Below are 17,094 nucleotides of genomic sequence, written 5' to 3'. Positions count from 1 at the left end.
CAGGCGGAGCTCTGTGAGTTGAGCTACACAGTCAGAAATGTCAGATCCAAAAAAGAGCGAGGGGCTGTTGGGGGGTGGGGGGGGGTGAACACAAAGCTTGCTGAGAATGGATGTTGAATTTGTGATGACTCATCACATTCACATGTGGGCTCAGATGAAGAAATACACATAGGTGGACTTATTCTTCACTCTTTAGTGACAACATGAAATTTGAAGTGCATCAACCGTAGAATTTTAAAGGGACACTAATGGGCAAAAACAAACAGCATTTCGTATCGAAGCTCAGCTCACAGGAACATCGTGAGAGGGATTGAACAGGCAAAAAAAAAAAAGTGAATTTGAGCTTTTAAAAACAATCTGGAAATAGCACTCACACCTAGGGACAGTTTACAATGTTCTATTAACCTGCCGTGCATGTGTTTGGAATGTGGGAGGAAACTGGAGTACCCAGAGAAAACCCACGCAGGCAAGGGAAGAACATGCAAACTCCACACAAGAAGGCCGGAGTCGAAATCGAACACCGCACCTCTGCACTGTAAGGCGGACGTGCTAAGCGATCGATCACCGTGCCGCCAGTAACAATACAACCACAGCAAATATCAATACTCAATCCATTTATGTAGTCAACCTAAAATATCAATATTGTGATGTATCGTTGACCAGCGTGTAGCAGCATCGATATGACGACGTGATTCGTTACCGGAATGGATCGTCATCTTTCATTCCACAGTATCGATTCACCATTCAATAACAATTTTGCCATGTACGGTATCATATTGTTTATTCACCACGTGAGACCTGAGCCATCCCAGATTTTTCTTCTGTGTTACGCCCCAATACTCTTTGCCACTCAAAAGTGTTGATGCCGTGCATGTCATGATTGTGGTGACCGGGGACGCAGGGGGGAGGTGTGTGACACGAGGGCCATGTTATAGCGGCTGAGGAAGGAGGGGGGGGCAAACACAGCGGCAAGCCGTGAGCTCACTCCAGCCTCATCACGGTTCACCACTCATCTCACCTCCACACTCACACGCAAACGTGGGACAAAATGCCTGCTGGCCTGGGTCTCACACGCGCACACAAATGGACTGCCAACTACTCCATGGCTTGTGAGTGCAAATCATCCATTGGCGTCCCTCCATGCTATTGTTTACATAGTTTGTGCACATTGAGGAGCTTGTTGTAAATCCGCCTGCACTGCCAAAAAGCAGAGCGTATGCCTTGCTTTTCACCGTGAAAACAAGGTCAGACATTTTGAAAGCCCTTACCAAAAAAAAAAAAAAAAAAAAAAAAAAACATCTTCATCTTGGACTTTGGAGGAGTGCACCCGATTGCGAATAGAGCTGGTAAAAATGATGCAAATGTGATACATTCGTGTTGTGAAAAACATATGAAGTGGTGGATTGTATGTGAGTAGCATTGTCTAGTATTGTTCTTCAACCCTATTGTATAGAACAATAGATAAGTTGCTATGCACATTTGAGGCATGTGGAGTTTTTAGCATAAGATCAGCAAATACATGAACTATATGAGTAATGTTCTAATAGAATGTTAACATCCAGCACAATACATCACAATACATCAATGTGCAAGATTTTTAGCACTGCTTTCAGGTTATTGGAAAGGGCATTTGTGTCAATTTTCTTTCTGTGTGTGCAAATGGCACCAATTTGTGGAATGTGTGTGTGTGTGGGGGTCGATGGGCTGACTGTTTTCACATCGTATGTGTGTCTTTGTGGCTCCAGTGGATGTCCTGTTGATTCGAAAGGAAGCTGCATTGTTGGGATGATGTCGGCATAGCTAGCTCGCTAATTGTGTCACAGTTGTGCCAGATCGCTAACGTGAACGAAGGGGCACAAAGTCTGACATTGTAAGGGAGGGGAAAATCATGCTCAAGCCGAATGCGTCACTGGGCTCCAATTTTGCCATACCTACAAAATTAGGAAAACTGAAATGATGCAAAAGTAGTTTACTGGCTTATATCTACAAAAGTTTGACATATTTCTCAGTCTTTGCGGTCATTATCTTCAAACATAACACATTTTAACCAGAATCTCTGAATTCATTTGGCAGAATATTTAACATATGTAAGGATTGTACTTCATTAGAGTTGCATAGAACTTGTGTTGCCGGTCCTTGGGAAGTAGGTTATGTGCATCTTGTACGAGTTATTCCTTTTTTTTTTTTTTTTTTTGCGTGTTCAGAGTGAATTGAACTGGTATTTCTAATATTAGGTGTGCTCCGAATAACTTCACAGACAACTGAGTAGTGCGCGTCCTCACCGGCATCACGACACAAAGTCCTCGCCGCGGCACAGACACCTTCTGCCGCGGATTGTTGACATTGTTAAAAGCCCAGGGCAACGCGAGAAAAGTCATGCAAAGTTGACTCCGCACGCCCAGAACTGTTTATGTAACCCGGCGCCATCGACCGACTGCTATGTGCTCATTACTATGGAAGGATAATGAGGTGATGCTTTCAAGGTGTGTGGGCCGACACGCTGTCACTTCTTAAACAAGTCGGCATGCGCCTCCACCCGGGTGGGTGTGATGAAGAACACAAGTCCGCTGAAAGCATCGCCTTAATTACACCACGAGAGCTCCCGCCGGCAAAAGCAACCGGCATGCGGTACTGTGTGGTAGACACCGTGGTAGTCGACCTATTTTTCAGAGAGTAGCACATCTCCAAACTTTCGACTGGCACTGTGTGGTGCACTGAATGTCAGATCTGTTGTTGCATCGCAGTTGTGTATCGCAATAAATCCGCCAGAGTTGTCTAGAGCTTTAAATTTGAAAATATACGATATTGGAGTTGTACAGCCCAGTACATATGATGTCGACGTAACGCATTATAGTTGTTAGGTGATAGCGCTGACCAGACCGGTAAATACGAGTTCTTGAGATCATCGATGCAAATGTATATTACAATTGTATCGGGCATTACCGTATTTTCCGCACTAAAAGGCGCACCTAAAAGCCTTCCATTTTCTTAAAAGCTCACAGTGCGCCTTAAAATCCGATGCACCTTGTGTATGGTCATTACGGTAATATTTCGACCCCCAAAATGACTCCTTGCTCGAGACGTGCTGACAAGGCAGACTTCAAACTTAAGTGTATCGGTTACGCAGTTGAACACAGAAATAGAGCAGCGGCAAGAGAGTTCAACGTTGACAAGTCAATGTTATAACTTGCTGTTGGTTAAGTCAATTAAATAAGTTTTTCTGACATCTGATCGTTCTGTTGGCGTTTCCTTGAGCGTAGCTCCATCTAGTGGAGGCATTGTAGATTGCGTCTTATAATGTGCACCCAATGTATGAACAAAATTACAAAATAGGCCTTTCATTGAAGGTGCGCCTCATAATCCAGTGCGCCTTTTAGTGTGGAAAATACGGTATGTAAATATTGCATTCGTGCTGTATAGAGCATTCATTTATGATCTGTACAGCACATTATATTTACACTATAAGTATCATACGTTACAGTTGAAATTCCATTTCATTCAGTAGCATATGACACCGTCCCCCAACGTTTGAGTCCGACTCTCTATTACTCCGTGAAGCAGAGCAGCTCTCACAGAGACACATTTCTTCTTCTTTTCAGTAAAAACTAAAACGGAATATCTCGATTTCAAAGTCGCCGCCGCCGCCGCCAGGAAAGCCGACCAGCGAGGAAGGAATGAAAGAGAGCATTCTCGCCCCTCTGAAAGAGGCTGCCCAAATGGACAGGCGCAGGGGCTTATTCTTTCTGCTTTATTCTCTCTCTTAATCTGCTTTATGAATATTTCAAACGCAGGCCGCGTTCACAGCTCGCCGCTGAGAGAACAGAGGCCTCGCATCGGCAATTTTTATTTGCAGCTGCTCTTCCGCCAGGGAAGCTCGACGTCGAAATGTTTGGGAACTCGAGTTAAGTCTTAATATTCTGGCCTAGTTGTAAGTCATCGTCCACGCACACCTCCCGCACTAGTCTGAATGTTGTCATTGATATTCATGCACTGAAGGAGATACAATACTCTCACAATATTAAGTCAAGTGCGACGCAAACGCTTCAGGCCATACGTCGCCTCGTCTGCGTTTCGTGAAAGTCGCCAGAGCTATAAAAACAGCCCGCTAAGTCAAGTTTTCTTGTTATTGTTCAGAATTGCACAGTGACAATCAAGCACGTTGTTGCTATTTTTAAGCATAAAACTCGCGTGATTTGTTTGGCGTTAAAATTTGTCCAAAACTTGGTGTGTGAAATGTGTAAATGTTTTTCAATCATGAAATAATCCTTCACAAGTATATTATTTCACTTTTCGTGAATGCTATTATAGTTGTGTTTTATTATTGACGAGATACATGAATATGCAATAAGCACGTGCCGAAATTAATGCGGCACATTGTACGAGATTTTTGATGACGCCAAGTCTCAAGAATGCAAGCGTTTTCTTTTACAGTTGTTTTTTTTTTTTTTTTTTTGGGGGGGGGGGGGGAGAACCGGGTCTCTATAGTGAGCATTACAATAATAAAAATGATTAAAATAGTTTATTTCAAGAAGAAAATAATTATTCTCATGTATTTTTTAATGAACCAACCAAAGTGTACTTTTTAACCGTAACATTTTATTTCTCACAATAAAGCACTTATCAAGATGAACGAATACGAATGTTTCAGGTGACCGATTTCAGGGGAAAAAAGCTAATTAATGCAACGCATCCAGTTTTTTTCACAATTGTTGATCATTGTTGAAACTATTTGGAATTTTTAGTGTTTAATTTGACTTTTGTACATTGTTCTTTTCATTCATCCAGAACGACAATGCTCATGTTAATTTACATTTAACTTCGATGAATTAACTCTGTGTTGATTCTTCTTTGTCATAATGCATTTCTTTCGAAGATTGCAGACATGACATTTTACTGAATACTTTTTTTTTGGCTCTGCGTACATTGTATGCTAAAGTTCCGCCACGGCTGGCTGATCATTTTTAATTGATTCTTCTGCTCTAAATTAATTAGTGCGTCCGAGGCAGATTGAAGACAAATAGTTTTACACAGCTGTGGTGTTAGAGAGCTGCACTGACAGCTTTGGTTTAATGAGGCCGAACGGGGGTGTTCGCTGGCCTCCAGGTTGCCCCCCCCTCCCTCCGAGGCCCCACATATTCTGTCAGGTCAGTGGTCATCATGTTCGCCAGCGTTCTCTCCGTCTCTCGCCCTCGCCGCCTTTCTTCTTGCCAGACGTCAGCGACTGTGGCGTGCATGTTTACTTCACTCAACATGGCAAATGTCAGCCCCTTTTTTTTTCTATTTTTAATCTCATGAGATTTGAGGAAGTCTCGTGTGATTCAGTGCGCTTTGTGGCTGATTTAGCGTATTTGTCACAATACGTGAAGTAGTCTCGCATGAATTAGCACGAGCTAGATTGGATTTGAGGACGTATTGACTGCTTCAGCACAAGCCTCGTGTGATTTGTGGAAGGCTTGCGCCATTAATCATAAGTCTGAGCAGATTTGAAAACAATTTGCCAGTTTTGAGTAACCCGAGTGTGATTTAGGAAGTCTCACGAAATTTGAGGAATTCTCTTGCAATGAAGAGCCGGTCTGCCGAGATTTGAGGAAGTCTCACATGATTTAGCACACGTCTGACAAGATTTTGAGAAAGTCCTGCCAGATTTAAATCGTAAACAAATCTCCTGCGATCCAGCACAATTCTTATACGATTTGAGGAAGCCTTGCATTATTTACCACGGGCATCACAACATTTGTGGTAGTCTGATGAGATTTGACAAAGTCTCACGAGATTTTAGGAAACCTCTCATGATTTAGCAGAAACCTGTTTGACATTTGAAGAAGTGCTGCCTAATTTAGCAGAAAGGTCATCTTGTGCAATTAAATGCAAGTTTCGCAAGATGTGAGAAAATCTTGCGTCATTTAGGGTTCGGTGATTTGAAGTTTGAGTACAAGCCTGATAAAAAGAGTGCAAGTTTTGCATCATTTAGCACAGGTCTGACAAGGTTACAGGATGCTTTTTGTGATTTGAGGAAGTCTTGCAGTATTTACTATACGTCTCTTGAGAGTTGAGTCTTACGAGATTATAAAGTCTCACATCATTTATCGCAAGTCTCGCGAGATTTGAGGCAGTCGTGCCTGATTGCGCCCAAGTCTCAGGAGATTTTAGGAAGTCTCACGAAATTTGGTTACGTCTCATGAGATTTCGCAAAGTCTTGCGTGCACACGCGTCTCATAAGACTAGAGGGAGACAAGTGTGATTTAGCTTAAGTCTCAAAGTAATTGAGAAACTTTTGAACTCCACAAATAGTTTGAAGGATAAATGCAGAAGTCTTTTTCTTTTCTTTACCCCAGCCATATCAATTTAGTCTTGAATCAGCAGTTTCACATTTATCATAGCTCCACTACAACAACAACAAACAATAAAGTGCCCCCCACAAAACTTTGATCGAATATAAAATTGTACATTTTTACTCTTGATACATTATTGTTGCTGCTTTTGTGAGTCACAGACAGCGTGCTGGTCTAATGCGTGCTGGTTTGAATCAAAGTCCGATCGTCATTCTGCGGAATTGCTGAAATGGCTCATTTTCCAGCACAAACCTCTCAAACTGGAACCTAGAAGTCCGCCATTGTACTTTTCTTTGCACATCTCCGCTCTGAGAAGCCATCGCTGCCTCGTGCACCTTGTTGCTCAGTCACGTGTGAAATTAAGTACCGCTGCCACCATCTCTCACTGCGTCATACTGTACGTGTCTCATCTGGATGAAAGTAAGTTACAAGAGACTGCGCGTTGTATTTAGAATTTGTTCCAAAATTGCCAGTCAGCCTCAATCTTGATGCTCTGTTGCTACAGTCTGATATTCATCCATCCATTTTCTATAGAGCTTATCATCATTTGGGTAGCAGGTAAGATGGAGCCCATCATCGCTGACTTTGGGCAAGAGGTGTCGGACACCCTGGGCGCATAGAGGTGAAGACAAACGAGCATTCATATTCAGATTCACACTTATAGACATTTTAGTGTCCGCGTGGTGCGATACGCTAACTCGGCCGCCGAGTCTAACATGACCAATGAAACGTGCATCTACTGTAGCCTCCATTCTTGCGTCTGCCAAGCCCGCCAAGGTTAGCTGTGTGCTGCTTTTGTCTGGTCCTATTGTTATCCGTCCGTATGCATCTTGGTTTGTTTTCCTCTTTATCACTTTGAAATGGTGTATGTCAACTTCAATGGCAAACTGCAACAATGGGAGGGCGGGGGGGCCATCTCGGTAATGAATCAATTTGGACTGTGAGGCTATTTGTTTGCTCGATGATGAATTTTTGATTTCATCGTCCGTCACCTTTCACTGACTTCTCGCTTGGAAACGAACACTCGCGCGCGTGCGTGCACGTGTGTGGGTGTGATGCTGAATAACTAATAGCATCTTTTGGCTTTGAATATTCACAGCAACCCAGTAAGGCCGTTTGGATAATCAAAGAGCAGGGCTAAGGTGTGAAAGTGTTTGGAATATTTAGAGGTCACAACATGCTTGAAAACTCGCCAGTCTTTATCATGGAGAATTATTATTTATTTATTTTTTAATTCTTGTCGTACCAGACAAGACTCCCCAAAACTCACTCACTTTTGTGATAGCTACACTCGGAAAGTTTGAAAATATTTGGCCAGGACCAAACAACATGGAATTGGGTGGACATGGCGATCAAAACAGAGCGCACGAATAGGTCTAAGGACCCATGTCCCACTTTGAACAGGTAGCCGGCCATTTTGAGCAAATGTCGTCAGGATCACCCCTTAATAAATGTATCGTTCAAAACTAGTTTCCCTGATTGAATTGGGTCGACGTGTTTGAATAGGTCTAAGGACCCATGTCCCACTTTGAACAGTCCCAATTATAACAAGACCCACAAGGACGTCTCAAGGACCCGTGCAAAAAATTGAAAACCAAGTCAGCCATGTTTGATTTGAAGTGGACTCATACAAACTCTCACTTGGGGAACGGCTATTTTCCTCGCCGCAACTGCGCTAATTCATTCCGAAACATTTTTTTGAGTGTTTGCGTTTGTGGTTTCATTATTATCATCTCAGCCAGTGTGTTTGTTTTAATACTGCCGAATGGCCCTCAGCTGCTGGCTCAAAAAAAGCCGCCAACTGAGCGGAAAAGTGCCACTCTGACTGGTAAGCCCATGGGGGTCCGCGAGTGCTAATTAGCTTATTTAGCTCGTAATGTAACTAAAACGCTTTGCCACCTATATAGGCCTCGCAAATGCCTCCGTGTTGAATCAGTTTATGTCACAGAAAGATGCTCAAGTGTCTGTGATGTTTACAAAAGAAATTTTGTCCCAGAGAGAATCTAGGATCGTGAAATTCTGTTGTATGCTAACTTTTTCGATTTCAATGAGCTCGCATATGCTAAGTGTCAATTGTAATGTGTATTGAAAGGAATCGGCTGCTGTAGAGGAGTCACTGTACTGAATAATAAAGTCTTGCATAATAAACTCTCGAAGATGAAAGTGTAGAGATTAACATAATGTATTCACACGTGCGTGCACATCAGGCCTGGCGCGGTGTAGCCTTGTGTGAAATTGCTGCCGACGTTGAACTGTTCACACATCCGTTCATCGGCGTGGCTTTGCATCTTCAAGGCGGTTGGATGTTCTGACAAAACTTCAAAGGCTTCCGCTGATCCGCTTCAGCCACCGAGGAGGATTTTCCTCCTGTCCCGGTGAGAGATTATGGCGGCATATGACGGAGCGCAAGTGGATTGTCAGGGAACAGTGAGCTTTAATTAAGGCCGCAAACAGCTAATGTGGAGGGAATCACAGCCATGACATTATTACCCGATGCTATGACAACGGTCTAAAGTTTGTTCGAAAGGAGGCTTGCATCCTTATCTGAATTTAAGCGCCAAAAGTACATATTTCAGACTTTTTTTTTTCCATCTATGAATGACCTCTGCCCCTTCTGTTCTTTTAAAAAAAAAAATCTCAAGTGGCCTTTTGATTTTGCCCGCCACTGCTCTAAATTGGACAATTTAGGCGTGAACAAAAGTGTGAGTGCTTGTTTGTTTATATCCACAGGATATGCCCTGCAGTTAGTTGGCCGCTGACCAGTTCAGGCTGTACCTCTCCTTTCACCCAAAGTCAGTGGGGACAGCCTCTAGCTCCCCTAATGAGGACAAGTGCGACAGAAAATGAATGGATTGAAAGTCGCCTGTGGATTAGAGGTTCCACTGTGTATCAGCAATTAGCTTGATGCGCACAAATCAACAAATGTGATGTTTGTATTTCAGATTCCTCTCAGTGTGAACTTGTTCCTTTTGGATCTGACTGGCGATGATGTCTTCTGAATAGAGATCTTGATTATAAAATGAGGAGTCATCACAGATATCATAACCTATTCATGGTGCGTTGATTTGCATGGCTGTTGATTGATGAGATCGGTGAAGACCCAGAAAGTGGTGCAGGGGGAAGTGGTTGCTCTCAAAATGCGACTTAGCAGGAAGCAACACACAAAAGAAACGTCGTCTCGCTCTGTAGATACACTTTTTACTCTGTTTGTTTCTTCTTGTTTTTCCTTCTTTGTTTAATCCTGCAAGCAAAATGGAGCGAGCCCCAAAGCACATTGTGGTTATTTTTTGGCAACGTGAGTCAGCATCAGATAGCTTGGCAGCCGCTCAGAAAAGACTTAAAAAAAATGTTGGACCAGGATCACATGATTAGTTAGATGAAATGGAACAATGAAACACAATAACCGGAGAAGCCAATTTGGAAATGCCGTCGTTAACAAAAGCACAGTGTTGCAAATGTTTTGATTTGGCTGCTATATTTACCCAGTTTTCGGACCTCTCTCGTGGCTAGTTTTCAACAAAATTGACCAACTACTTTTAATTCCAATCAGAAACTGACAACATGAAGGGAATCATTTTCATATTGTTTTCCATATGATAAAAAAATAAAGGAGCCCGCTGGAAGGCAATCACGGAGTTAATTACTTCATTTACATCCATGGCAAAACTGATATTTTTTTTCAAAGAAAGAGCTTCTATTCACATTATGTATTTATATTCTGTTTATTTCAGTTTCAATTTTTCAAACGTTTGTTTGGTTAGAGGCAAAGCAAATTCCAGAATGGTGAAAAAAAATAAAAGCAAAACTAGTTGTGAATAGTGACATTGCCATTTGATTTGACACCAAAAAGGAGAAGAAAAAGGCCATGTTTGAATAAAAAATAACACCCCCCCCCCTTTTTTTTAAGGCCATATCATGACTGCCTGGTTGCTGCAAACAGGCACATAATGACCAAAAAAAACCCATCAGAACCCAAGATGTGGTAACCACCGGTCCAGCATGCAACATGATGATAACCCTAGAACAGGAGTTTGAATTTACCGCCACATCGGGAAGGATTATCTTGGTTGGTTGGGTTTGCTAAAGAGTTAAAAGTACATTAAATGTATGCAGAAACATGACATGTGCCACCCATCTCCACGGTCATGGTGAATTGTGGGCGGGGCTCTTGTTGAAATGTCAGCGCCATCATTCAGACTGAAGGTTGATGTTATACGCTGACCTTTTAGACACAGCCCCCACGCCTCCTTCATCACAAGCACGTGAGACAGAGCGTCCCTGGAGGGCTAAACTATTTCTTTTGCTGCATCCTCTAACACTCTGTGACGTCCATGCGCCATACGTTTAATAATGCTCCTCGAGAATAACATGCATGTAGTTGTGTGTCAACACTGCAGTGTCCACTTTCAGCGAGTTTTGTGTGAAAGGCTTATGAAAGATTGATGTCCAGCTCGTTAACCAAAGTTTTTCTTTTTTTTTGCCATGACACCACGAAATTATCATAAGAAGGCTTTTTTTATTTATAATTCATAATGAGGGCATTAGCGATGCATTTTAGCAACCTCTGCCTTTTCAGTTGGGATTAGCCATCCTTTCATTTTGCTCTCATTATAACATATGACTTCCCGTGACGCTCGTGAGCCACGCTAATACTTAATTGACCTTTCTCAGTATTACACGTGCAGTCAGTTCGTTATCTCCGTTCCCCACATTTTTATTTAAGTTTAACTCTGGAAGAATGCTAACATTAACGCTGATGTCTTGCTGAAGTTATTGTTTTGCGAACTTTGTTCGAGATTTTGTTGCATGTTCAGAGCATTGAGAGACTCCTGCATTCGCATCTGGCGCTAACACCGTGTTAGCTAACTGCTATACTGCCATATTGCGAAAACAAAAGGACCTTGATTTACGTCTAACCGCCTGTCATATTTGAAAAGGAAAATTGTACCCTGGTGCATTTGAGTCCATCTTCATGAAAATGACCCCTGAGTGAAGACCAAGACTGCTAGGTTAGTGTCTTGTGCTAGCCGCTTACCACTTGCTGCATTATGTTTGTTTTTTTTGTAATCAAAATGTAGCTATTTAGAGACGTGTGTGTTTAGTGATTGTTGAAAAAAAAAAGGCATCAGCACCGTTTATTTGTTTTATTTCTTTTAATTGCCATCATCAGCGGTTAACCTCTGAATACATTTTATCAGCTTGTGCTCTTTACGAAGGTCATAAGGGCTCATTGTAGATTTTCGTTTTGTCTTTTTCCCTGGGTGGCGTCAGCCTTAGAATACCGAGCAGCGCTGTCTAAAGAGAAAAATGAATTGGCAACACAAGCACACGGTCGGGTCCAAAAGGGCGAGCCATGAAATATTTGATGTGCACAAATAAAAACTCTCTTTTCTGTTTATTCAGCATTTTGACACGAACGAGAGAGAAAAAGAATAAGCAACTGTGGCACATTTTAAAATCATCCTCCTGCTATCGTTTCCAGTTTCCAGTATTGCTTTGGCTCCATATCGCAGTAACTGTTGATGTTTATGTATAAGTAGAAGCTGACTCTCATTGACGTGATGAAATAATCTACAATTCATCGTAAAGTCATTGTCATATTTACCTGTGTCGTCTTTTGTGTGCACCCATGTCACATCACGGATGCGTTCGGTTAACGCGATCTACAATTCATCGTAAAGTCATTGTCATATTTACTTGTGTCGTCTTTTGTGTTTGTTACCCGATGTAATGCTTTGTGTGCACGCGTGTCACATCACGGACGCGTTCGGTTAACGCCTTTGATTTTGTCATGTGAACGAGAACATGAAAAGAGCGGTTTAACGAAAAGAGAAAATCTGAATTGGGTATCACGCCATGTAGTGCGAACGTAGCCTGTCTGACCTCGACATCTAGGATTGTCATAGAGAAAATAGCGACACCGTTGTTTGCTTCTTTTGTGGTCTAAAAAATTGTTTTGGATTCATGGACGAGCACTCAAGCTGATTGGTCTCGGGCTGAGAGTTTGAGTTTTCTGAGCGCGACCAACCCTTTTGACGCGGCACAGTCGTCAGTTCTGCAGACAAAACATGTTTTTAAATGAAGAGTTTCCTGCCTGCTTCTTGTCTTTTTGTTGACAGGCCACCAAAGGGGATGTTTATTTACTCAACTGCAGAAAGGGGAGGGTAGGAGGTCTTGATTTGGAAAACAAAACAAACGTGGGTCATCAAATCAAAGCCACACAGAGCCCTCTGCTGGCTCAATGAAGTGAAGCGACCCCGGCGTTTTGTATTTATTATATTCATATTTAATATGTTGTTAACGTTTGTATTCATTTATTATTGGCATTTATTGTCGTCATATTTTTAGCAATTTATTGACATCATGTATTCATTTACATTCATACTTTCAGTATTTATGCACTATTTTGTCGAAGTAGGTACTCACTTTTATCATGAATCCAATTCATATTTATTTTGTATTGATAGTTATTTGTTTATCAAATCTTTATTTATGTACTATATTTGTGTATTTATTTGTAATATGCATGTTTTTTTTTTTACTTACTTTTCGTATTTATGACTTAGATTACTTTCTAATCTCACGAAAGATGATTGCAAACATTTTATTGGACATTTATTTATCCATGATTTATTACATTGTCATCCACACACGTTGTCATGTTTCATTGCGGCGGCGGCAGACAAACAAGGACAAGGGGTGGGGGTGAAGGGTGCTTGAGCAAGTTAGCGCAGTGGCGCGGAGAGCGTGGGGGTGGGGGGTTCCGCTCAAATCACGCGGCGCGTGCTGCGGGAAGCAGAAGAGGACGGAAAGCGGAGCCAAACGTAAGGGGAAGTCAGGGAGTGAAGGCTCGTGAGGGAAAGTGGGGAAAGAAGACGAAGAGGAGGAGCGAGGAGTTGATGGATTGGAGTATTTTTAGAAGGCGAGCCAAGGATTCGCGAGGACAAATTCGTCTGCTGTGTTGTTGTGGTTGCTTCGCTCCCGGACGCCAGACTTTCGTGACTTTGCCAAGCTCCTTTCCGTCCAAGCGAGGAGCGGCACGTGGAAGTCACGGAAGTGAGACCGCTTGAGCGGACGCGGACTGCCAATCAGCTTCCGTGAGTCCAGTCACTGTTGCCGAAAGCCGTAGACGAAAGAACGTGAACGAAGCCGTTCTCCGCTCTCCTTGATTTCATTACCTTCTCATCTCACGTTTGTCACCCCCCACCCCCGACTGGTTTGTATTCTGTCCTGCCTCCTCCTCCTTTGGCGTCGTCTCTCGCGCACTGTCACACAAGCTGCAGCGGCGGACGCTCTTCAATTTCTTTCCGCTGAGTCGGCAGCGTCAGAAGGGACCCACAGGTCCGCTCGGTGAACCGGCGCAGCGGTACCTCAAGGGGGAGTGTCCGTCCCTGACCAGCCAACGGGGCGTTCATCCGGGTGTGGATTTACCGTTTACCCTGGAGCTACATGTGGGCCGCAGCCCCGCAAGCCGGGCTGGGAAATGACGCCGTCCCCGCGGTTGTAGGAGCCCTGTGGGCGGCGGTCATGGCCCGAGAGGGGCGCCGTCATCGGTCCCCGGCGGCAACTCGGCGGCGCGGGACAACCCGGGCGCTCACTTTTGCTCTGCTCTCACGAACGCGCCTCCACGGCCTGAGGCAAGTGTGTGTCCCCCGCGGCTCCCTGGGTCGAAGAGTCTTCTGGCTCCTGGCGCTGTGCACGTGCCTGGGCCTGCTTCTGTCCTGGTCCTCCAACAGGCTGCTCCACTGGATGTCCTTCCCCACCTACACTCGGGTCCACACCGAGTGGGCCAAGGAGCTGGCCTTCCCCGTGGTCACCATCTGCAACAACAACCCCATCCGCCTCTACAAGCTCACCAAGAGCGACCTGTACTTTGCCGGACACTGGCTGGGCCTGCTGCTGGCCAACCGTACCGTCCGGCCCCTGGTCCTGGACCTGCTGCAGGAGGACCGCGTAGGCTGGTTTGGCAAGCTATCCGACTTCAGGCTCTTCCTGCCGCCCCGAAACTTTGAGGGCACCAACTTGGAATTCATGAACCGGCTGAGCCACCAGCTAGATGACATGCTGCTCTCCTGCAAGTACAGAGGGGAACCTTGTGGGGCTCACAACTTCTCATCTGTAAGTTCACTAGAGAAAACGTCATCTGTGCCGTGCTTTATTGAGTTCAAGTCGGGAGATGGATTTTGTCAGCGTAAAACCTTTCACGGCTTCAGTAAATCAAGGGTCATATATATGAAATCACTGTCATGTTCTCTCGGTTTTAGGTTTTTGGCCAGTCAAAAACCTTCCGCTGGTTTAGTCATTATGTATCATTTATGCCTCACCGGTGGCGTTCTCTATGGGGTTGAAGTCTGAACTAGCCAAGTTCATTGGCTCGTCGAAAACCTTTCCACAGCTTTAGTCATCATCTTTTTTTTTTTTTTTAATGCATTACTGGTAGCATGCCGCGGGCCATTTCCGACCCATTATGCCAATTACATGCTGCCCATACAGCCATTTGATTAATAGCGTGCCCTAGCCCGGATAACAAGCAGATAAAGGCTGGGATGTGGTCTTTGCAACACTCAAGATACACTTACTCCTTGTTTAAAACATTTAGTTCATAAAAGGAGTGAGGTTAGTCTTCTGTTTTTTCAGCTTGTAACAAGCTCATTGCAAGTTACGTGCAATAAGTGCCTCTGATCACTACCCGCGCGATTCAAGATTGCGACATTACGAACACAGCATGACATTTGAGTCACCACACTGATGAAAACCTGCAGGCCATCTTGACAATTTCTAAATTACAGAATCTGACCCCAAACAAAAACAAGCACATTGTGATTAAAAACTGCCAAGTGTGCAGCTCTTAACCCAAGAAGCATTTGGATTTACTATTCTAGTTTTTTTTTCTGAAAAAAACCCAAACATTTTCTTGAGCTTTTCACTTTTGTTGCAACATATTCACAATTTCAATTTGCATAAATTTGGCAGCTATTGTTATGTTGAGCAACGTAATTTGTTTTAGTCTGTTCAATGTTTGTACCAGACGAAACAACTCACAATTTTCTTTCTTCATACCCTTCGGCATCGATCTGTTTTTCGTGTTGATTACACCTCTAACTCATACAAATGTAATCCACACCTGCACAGACCCAAATTTTGCAATGTCTAAGCTGTTCCAGATCACTTGAATGGTTGGCGCTTTTGTAATGATTGGAGTACATAAAAGCACGTGTAAATCAGTGGCGCACACAGTGTTTGGACTTCCCGTTCCAGCAAATCGTTAAAGCTTTTGAGCGCAAAATGAGTCGCAGACCTATTAATTCAAAAGCCAAGAAAGGTTTGGCTGAAATATCCTTGGAAAAAAAAAAAAAGAAAGCTGCAAACTGAGGTATGTGAACCAAAACTGACAATGTACATATTGAGTCTCCTCTAAAAGTATTGGAACAGTTCTATTTTTCCAGTGTGGGTGGTTCTCCCTGGAGAACCCAAAAAAAATGCTTTAATTCTGAAGATTGTTTGGCCAGTCTTAAACCTTCCTCCGAAGCGTCACAATTATTTTCCCGGCATTAATACATCTGGTTAGTTGCAGCTCTGTCAAGTATAAACAAAGCGTTTGCCGTCACGGGTCATTTACACCTAATCTGAAATACGCTATGGGGTTGAAGTAAAACCCACAAAACCTTCAACTTGACAAGTTTTTTTTTTTTTTTTTTTTTTTTAAATCCAAAGACGGCTTTTTCATGTTGGTTACACCTCAAAATACTTTTATCTAGTTATCTTTGACATTGAAATTATAGCATGCTCTTTGGGTTTTCAGTCAGGAGACTGTCTTAGCCGATTTAAAACATCCTTTCCCTTGACAAGAACAAACCCAAATTTGAGGCTTCAACAGAAAGCCAGCCTGGCACTGAAAGTGTTTGCTGGCATCTTCTCACTTGTAAGTCATAAGCTCCCGTGTGGTTCAAAACTGCCGAAGAGGAAAACCAAAAAAGTTGGACCCTGTGTAGGCGTTACTCGGCTTTTTCTCTCTCTCCTCGCATTGTTGTATTTGTGTTTATGCACCGCCAGCCCGAAAGCCCACGAGGTGCATCAGCCCGCCGCTGAAAGGGCTTTAATATCAAGTACGCGCTTCCATTAGATTTCATTTTGACACGTGAACACCAGGCTGCTTCATCATGAAAAAGTTGTTGAAAATGAGGTCATGTGTTGTGTGATTTGTGAAGCTGCACAACAGGGGCATTTTGGAAATTCCCAATGTGATCTTTTTTTTTTTTTACAATGTCCTTTTGATCCATACCCTTCTTGAAAAGGACTGCTTATGTCACATGTTGACATCCTTACCTGAACAATGATGCTAGTTAGCTAGCTACATGCTAGAACTGTGCAGTCCATATACGATGTGACCTGTGGACCATACTTTGCCCACCCCTGCTCTATAGGGTCTTAAGTCTAAAACCTTCCACCACCTATATCACAGGTTTGATGAGGCCCTTTTCATTATCACGGCATTTGTAGCGCTGTAACTCAGAATGAATCCTGACTAAACAGGAAGCACGCTGGCCTGTATCGAGTCTCACCGGGAATCTTACATTATCTCATCTTGGGGGAAGAAGACAAAGAAGGAAGCAAAGAAGTGGAGGATCAATAAATCTATTGGTGCTGGATTTTTTTTTTTCACTGGTCTCTTCTATCGGGCAAAGAGAGAACTTTCGCGAAGCTCTTTCAACTGAAACACCAGCCAACCACGACCAGTTAAACAGCTTGACGCCTCATCACA

General features: G+C 43.3%; 1 protein-coding gene across 3 annotated transcripts in view; it reads left to right on the top strand.

Annotated features, from left to right (window-relative positions):
* Positions 1-17,094, top strand: part of asic2 (acid-sensing (proton-gated) ion channel 2) — a 108,864-nt gene that overhangs the window by 39,317 nt on the left and 52,453 nt on the right. The window contains exon 1 of one of the 3 annotated variants that reach the window (XM_019896579.1): positions 12,851-14,450. The exons of 1 other annotated variant lie outside the window; for it this stretch is intronic. In XM_019896579.1, the coding sequence (XP_019752138.1) occupies positions 13,782-14,450 (669 nt within the window). In that variant the 5' untranslated portion in view covers positions 12,851-13,781. Of the gene's footprint in view, positions 1-12,850; positions 14,451-17,094 lie in introns of those variants that run through there. One more of the 3 variants, XM_019896561.1, reaches the window with a different exon arrangement.

This window comes from Hippocampus comes, unplaced genomic scaffold (genome assembly GCF_001891065.2).
Source record: "Hippocampus comes isolate QL1 unplaced genomic scaffold, H_comes_QL1_v1.1 scaffold10, whole genome shotgun sequence".
Classification (NCBI taxonomy): domain Eukaryota; kingdom Metazoa; phylum Chordata; class Actinopteri; order Syngnathiformes; family Syngnathidae; genus Hippocampus; species Hippocampus comes.
Note: the sequence above shows the minus strand (reverse complement) of the source record. Positions and strands in the feature narration are given on the sequence as shown.